General features: G+C 28.4%; 1 protein-coding gene across 2 annotated transcripts; it reads left to right on the forward strand.

The window, feature by feature from the left end:
* The first annotated feature begins 628 nt into the window (after positions 1 to 628).
* Positions 629 to 1,373, forward strand: LOC107896617 (60S ribosomal protein L29-1). 2 transcript variants are annotated; one of them, XM_016821818.2, is made up of 3 exons: positions 629 to 780; positions 900 to 1,003; positions 1,102 to 1,373. In XM_016821818.2, the coding sequence occupies exons 2-3, from the start codon at positions 902 to 904 to the stop codon at positions 1,183 to 1,185; spliced, it is 186 nt and encodes a 61-aa protein (XP_016677307.1). In that variant the 5' UTR covers positions 629 to 780; positions 900 to 901; the 3' UTR covers positions 1,186 to 1,373. The 2 variants fall into 2 exon arrangements, with proteins under 2 accessions (XP_016677307.1, XP_016677308.1); XM_016821819.2 differs by lacking the exon at positions 629 to 780 and having other exon boundaries at positions 881 to 1,003.
* The last annotated feature ends 6,264 nt before the right edge of the window (positions 1,374 to 7,637 follow it).

Raw genomic sequence — 7,637 nt, forward strand, 5'->3', positions numbered from 1 at the left:
CAAAAGTATTTTGAAAAGTTCAATAAAAAATATATGGTTAAAATTTTAGAAAATTAAAAAAAATAAATAGAAATTTAAAATAAATTGATCGGTCAATGCTCAGTAAATGTGAGTCAATTTTTTGAATTTTATAATTTTTTTGTACTTTTCTACGAGTTTAACTATTTTTTTTTTGTTTTTAAGAAATTTTCAAAAAAAAAATCGGTGCTTTTTTTGAAATTTATATATATTTTAATTTTTAAATAATTAAAGAGGGAGACTAATGTCACTCACCTGTTTATTCATGTGCCACATACGTGTTTGGTCATGCCATCCAATTGTTAAAAAATTAACAATGTTAATTAAAAAGATTAATTTGTGCAACAAATGCTAACCTTAAGGACTAATATGCTCAAAAACAAGTTTAAGGGTCAATTTAAGAAAAAATTTCAAGTTTAGAGGCAAATCTATACATTAAGTCTAAAATAAATGAGTTTTTGGTAAATTAACAATTGAAATAGAATCCACACGAACTCAAGTATTATATGGTATAGAACAAAATAGATGTAATGGGCCTAAAATGTTTTCTCATCCAGAATTAAGCCCAATAAATGAGTTTTAAGGCTTTAAGCAGATTCACAAAAAAGGCCGAAATCCACAAATTGGGGCATTTTCAATTTTTCATCAACATCAATAATAATTAGGGTTTCAAATTTTCTCCAAATAAAAAGGGCAAAACTATTCTTTTCCTCTCCTCCCCCAAAAGCCCTAGTCAGAGCCGCATCTTCTTCTTAGCCTCAGGTTTTTGCTTCTAACTTCCATCGGCTTTCTTTCAAAGAACCGATCATTTGTTTACAGATCAAATTAACATTGTTTGTTCATTTTGTTGGTGTTTTTGGATTTGAATTTGGGGTGAACAGAAATGGCGAAGTCAAAGAACCACACTGCCCACAACCAATCTTACAAGGCTCACAAGAATGGCATCAAGAAACCCAAGAGGCACCGCCACACTTCCACCAAAGGGGTATCTTTTTTTAAATCTTCTAATCGAATTTTCAGTTAGTCTTCATTTAAAAATAAAAATAAAAACAAAAACGGTTTTTTCCTTGTGGACATTTATAGATGGATCCCAAGTTCTTGAGGAACCAGAGGTATGCAAGGAAGCACAACAAGAAGAGCGGTGAGTCTGCCACTGAAGAAGAGTAAATTTTTAATGGCAAAAGATCTAGCTTTGATTAGTGTTTTCTAATTGTTGTTTTTCCCCCGATGGAATTGAGTGTTCGTTTACTATAATCACCTTAGTTGAAATGTTATTTTGGGATTGTTGAATCTCATTTTCAAAAGAGATTTGAAGCTGTGAGCTTATTAATATTAAGAACATGTTTTGAGCTTAATTTTCTTTTTCTTTTCTCTTTTCTTAATACGTTTAAGTATTAGTTAATTAATTTTTGAGCTGTGGTTGATGATGATGCATGGTTGAGAGATAGTTTTATCATTTTCAATTTTTTTAAATTTGAGAGGTTCATGGTTTGATGCTTCGTATTGGGGCTTATTAAGTTATGTGATGATTCGTTTTTCTTGAATTACTTGTATCTACATTTTCAGACAAGGGTAACTCTTAGAATACCTGAAAAAACTTAAAAAATATTTGAAAATACCCATTCTCGCACGTGTATCAGATGTGCATCGATGTCCAGCTAACATAGTCATTAAGTATTCTTATCTAAGTAAAGTATTTGGAAATAAAGACAAGAATTGTTGATGATTCTGTCTCGGGATTGGGTTTTTAGTGGTAAGGTTTAGGGTAGGCCATGAATCAGGACAGTTCCATGCTCATGGATTCTATAGCTTATTTTGAGAGTGGTCAGAGTTTCATATTTTTGGCACAATGAATGGGAATTACTAATCTCATTTATTACTTGCTTACTTTCAAGAGTTCGCTTGTGTTTCAGTCCTTAGGCAGAATTTGTATGTAGGAACTGTTTGTGGGTTGACTTGCCATCTTGATGGATCTCTATTGTGGGACTTGGGTGTAGCTAAATGTTTCTGATGGCAGGAAGATGTGTATGAAGAACATGGGTTTAGGTAGTTGTTCTGGTTGCTGAGGGTGTTGTATATTCTGAGTTTTGCTATGATTCAACTGATTCCTTGGTGGTAGATTTTGGTCGGGGGAATTCTGAAGTTTGGATTGTGGTTTTATCTGTCAATTTTGAGCAAGGATCTTTAGCTAATTGTTCCGAGTGCTGAGGGTAATCTATTGCCATAGGCTGTCTCTGTAGAGAAATTAGGTTCAGGCAACTACTTGGGGTTGGGGGAGAATATGAGAAGGGGTTGCTCTATCTCTGATTGCCCCATTAGCTGATCTTAAATGAGAACAGTTGTAGAGAAGGTGGATTTAGGGGGTACTTGTTCCATTTCGGACTGTGCCTTTCATTCTATGATAATGGAGCGGAACGGATCATCTTATCCATTTTCTCATTTTTCTTCATTGTTTCATCTATTTTTCCCTTTTCCATGGCAGGTTTGGTTGGTCATGTATGGTCCCCACTCTTTGAACGTACTTGTGCTGTTAATCTCGAGTTGGAAACAATTTCGAGAGAGTAATAATTACTTTAGAATGAAAGCAACATTTAAGGTCTTTGTTATGGTAAATGCCCAAATAAGGTGCTAACCTTTTAGAGGGACCAAATCTTTCAAGATATTCAATTGCTCTTTAATAAAAAATAAAATGCTTGTATCAAAATTTGATGATGTAGCAAGGTGTGATTAAAATAGGAGAAACAAACATAAATTAAAAGTAATTTTATTGTTAATAAATACAGCAATTCCTTTTTTGCAAAATTAAACTCAAGAAATTTCATTTACTCGTGTTTTGATTGAACTGTTTCCACCAACAAAACAAAAATTGGAATCTTGACACAAATTTGTCAAAATTGAAAGAAAATTGTGCTATTTTGAGAAGGTATTTGAGCATTTTATTTTATTTTGTTTGTGTATTTGAATATTTTGTTAATTACTCATGCTTTTGTATGGAAATTGCAGAATTTTTTAAACACAGGAAAAGAAAGTGATTTTTTTTGTTGGGGGTTTTATGCTTACCTAACCAAAATTCTAATATCATATATTCAAAACAAATAAATTAACATATATTTTGAAGGAGATGAATGACCTAAATTCAGATTTTTTTTGACATTGATGTAATGGGTTGTCTTGGATTACATCATAAGTTCTAAATTTACTATAAAAATTTGAGGCCTTGCTCAACTTTTGGATATTTCGTTTCTTCTCAAAGATGTGTGTTCCTATTTTTAATTCAAAAAATGAATTGTTTTTATCTTCGTAAATTCCAAGTAGGAATTAATTAACCGTAAAAATCGCATATAACAATTACTAAATGCCACGTGAATGTAGTCTCTTTTTTTTTTACTGAAAATGTCTCTTTCACGTGATTATTATTCAAATAGGCTTTTAATTGAACCAAGTCGAAAATGTTTGATCTCTATTTGAATATTTTGGAAGGTTTGATCATTATATGAGTAATGTTTAAAAGGTCAAGTCATTATTTGAGTATTTAGCCTTTGTTATATCTTGAAGGTCAAGGAATACAAAATTTATATGTTAAATTTTGTCATAGTTGTTGTACTATGGTTAAGTTGTGAATTTAGTCATTGTTCTTTAATTTAGGCACTTTTAGTCCTTGTATATTATGAAAAGTTTTTAGTCATTGGTAATTGTTAATTTCATTAAGTTATGCTAATTCTAAAATTTAATGTGGCAAACATATTATCACGTATATAATGTCATGTTAACTTGCTATTTTCACGTATTACTTACAAAAAATTAGTTATAAATTTGAAGATAAAATTTAAAAAATAGGAACTAAAGACGAAATTCCCCCCCCAAAAAAAAGGCTGATAAATGATCTAATTGGAGAACATGAACTAAATCTACAAATTTAGGCATAGTATAGAACAAATAGTAAAAATTTAACCAAACAAATTTAACTTCGACCATTTGGTTAGGACTGAGATTTCAAAATTTAAAAAGTATAAAGATTAAAATTAATCAATTCAAAAAGTATAAGATTAAATTGATTAAGTTAAAATATAAAGATTAAATTAACATTCCACCCAACAGAAAATCTCGAAGAACTCACACACGCTTAATAGCAAATGCGTTGATCATATGATTCTAAAAACCCTATCAACGCGTTGGGATTCCCATTTTAGATCTACAGATATGTCAACATTCATGTTTTAGATCTTGCACTCTCCTGATTACACCTTCCTTAATCGACAGCAAAAAGGGAAACCTTAAATCCTAGAACAACACAAGAAACAACAAACAAAAAACTAAAATATAGTATTAAATAAAAGGCTTAATTCACAATTTTACACCTAAAGTATACGTGTTTTCTCACATAGGTACTTTAATTTATTTTGTTCCAATTTGGCACCTAAAGTACACTTAAGTCTCCAAATTTGGTACCTAAAATATGCCATTGTTAAATTTTTTTTACAAACACTGAAAAAAAATTCCTATAGCTAATGACAAAGTGCCGTGTGGTGTCTTTATGTAAAAAATAAATACTTTATTTTATTAAATGTATATAAACATTAAATATATATATAAAAATAGAAATAAATATATAAAAATTCAAGAAAAATATATAAATCTAGAAAAAAAATATAATTTATAAAAATAAAATTTACAAAAAAATACGACAATTGAAAAGAAATTAGTTAAAATTAATAATATTATTACAAAAGTGTAATTTTAAAAATTATAAATTTAAATAAAAGGTTTAAAAATATTTTTTTATAAAATTTTAAAATATATAATTGGGTGGAGCCATGAAATTTAAATTATGGGTCAAATTTTAAAAAGTTAAAACGTTTATAAAAGTCATATAAACTAATGTATAATATTAATCCTTGATAAAACAATTTATGATATTATTTGATGTAAGACTATTACGTAGCCTTCATATCAAGAAGTTGGAAATTTTTTATCCATTCTAGTAATTTTTTTGAGAAGGTTGTGATTGCAAGGTCGACAAGGCACTTTTTTGCAAATATGCTTTTTCTTATATTATCTCTATCATTTGAATGATAATTTATAATCTTAGAGGATAAACTTGACTCACTTGACTCATTTTTATTTTCATATTAGTTTGTATTTCACTGGCTATTCACTTGTTTCTTCTTGTTGTTGTTCTTGTACTTCACTAGTAGACTTTAGAACAATAAATTTAAGCCTTAAACACAAAAGTTTTCATGAAGCCAACATACAACAAGTAATTTTCTTTCACAAAAATAAAAATCACTTAAGGATTTTTTGATGTAATGAGAATGCAATATATCAATTTTCAAATACAATATTCATAATAACCACAATAGCAACAACAATTTCTAAATAAAAAAAGCTAAATTTCCGATCAATATTCGAGAAATTCAAGATTATAAATCCAATCAATTCTAATTTCTTTAACGATTTGTATCAATTAACCTATAAAATTATTACCCACTCAAAATATACCAAAATCCTTCAATCAATAAAAAATTAAATCTTGCATAAAAATCTTAATCTACCACACAAGCTTGAAAAGAAAAAAAAAGTTGCTACCAATTAGTGAGACCCACTTAAAAGTATTGATCGATTAATCACCTTTCATGTAAAAATAGGGAGAGTATGTGAGAGAATAAGATAGATTTGAGATAAAAGTAATGAATGTCAAAAGAAAATAAAAGGATTAGAGATTTTTGGAATGTGGAGAGATTCGTTTATTTTTATATGAAATAACTTTTATGCTTAGTAAGCATACAAATGTTTAGTAAGTTCAAAGGGAATTATTATGCTTACCTTGATCGCTTAAAAATATGACAACTACCCATCGTTTTGGCATAAACTTTGACTATCCTTGGCACATAATGTCATAACTAGTCACATGTCAACATTAACATTCAAATAGGTTAGACATACTTACATGTCATGAATAAGATCACTTATTACTAAAGTAATCACATGTCACATATCAAATTATAAACATATATAGTTTCATATTCAATACATTTTCAAGTTTTCCCATTTCAATTAAAATAAATATCATTCAATGGAACTCCAGTAAATGGACTCGGATACACGGGTGACTAAGTTGCTCATCCGAGCTGAAATTACATCAGGTTACTTGTCTGACTAAACCTATGTTACATATAACTCGAGAATATGCAAACAAGGGTAGATCTCATTATATTACCTGAGAATTTGCAACCAGGTTAGACCTCATTATATTACCTGAGAATCTACAACAAATGATAGGTCTCATTACATTACCTGAGGGTCTGCAACAAAGGCTAGATCTTGTTATAATCTGTACAAACACGCATATGGCCTTTGTAGCGACGTAAAAACTTCGTTTTCGGTCGCTAATTGAGGCAATTATTTGAAAATTTGAAAATGAAATTTCGGTTTAAAAAAAAAGGAGTCGCCACTGATCTTTTTTCTAGGTGCTATCGGACACCTAATAAATCATCTTTTTTAGAAAAGAAAGTTTATTCTTGAACAAAAACGAAGGCCAAACTTGGGTCTACACGAAAATCCTGAGAAAAATAGGGTTCGGGAGTCGGTTACGCACGAGGAAGGTATTAGCACCCTCATGATGCCCAAAATTGGTATCTTTATTAAACACGTGTTGTCTTGATTTTCAAAAATACGAATTCAATTTGCCATTTAACCGTGATCCGATTGAAAAACGAGAATTTTTTAAAACACGAAAATTTTGAAAACACGAAACTTTTTGGGATCCGAATTTTTTTTAAAACACGAAAAATTTTGGAAACGCGAAAAGTTTACAGCATTAAAATTTTGACAAATTACATATCCTCATCTACATTTTAAAAATAAAGTTTGATCACTTACCAATAATCACAAAAATAAATATCCTATTTCAAAACACGAGAATTTTTAAATTTTTCGATTTTTTTTTAAAATGACGTCCCATTTTTAACACTAGCCGATGATATTCACCCAACATAGCGATGAAATCAATGGCTTAATATTAAATCGGCACGTTGCCTTATTTATAAATAAAAAGAAGAAAAAAAATGAATAAACTATTTTTTTAAAATAAAATTTCATAAATAAATAAACGGTGCAAACATGATATAATGAAGTGATTAATAAAAAACATTATAACATAATATTAAGATATTAGAGTAATAACAAATAATATTTACAATAAAAGAAAAAAAAAGTAAAAATGTATTAATACTATAATAAAGTAATATATGTATAATAACAATATGTACAGAAAGATGTATGTATACCAAATAATACATAATAATACTAAAATAAAATAATAAGTAACAATAGTGAAAATAATAAGCATAATAATAAATATAATGATAAATAAAATTAATACTATATATAAAAGTATATATATACGTACAATAAAATATATACTAATATTAATAATAAATATAACAGGGGTAAAAATAAGTATAATAATATATTAGATAGTAAAAATAACAATAATAACAATAATAATAATATGTGAAGGTTGAGAAAAATAATAATATAATAATAACCAAAGTTTTAAAATCATAAAGGGATATAAATAAATGGTAAAACAAAGTAAAATAAATGTATGTAAAAAAAGG

Source organism: Gossypium hirsutum, chromosome A10 (genome assembly GCF_007990345.1).
Source record: "Gossypium hirsutum isolate 1008001.06 chromosome A10, Gossypium_hirsutum_v2.1, whole genome shotgun sequence".
In the NCBI taxonomy this organism is placed as follows: Eukaryota; Viridiplantae; Streptophyta; class Magnoliopsida; order Malvales; family Malvaceae; genus Gossypium; species Gossypium hirsutum.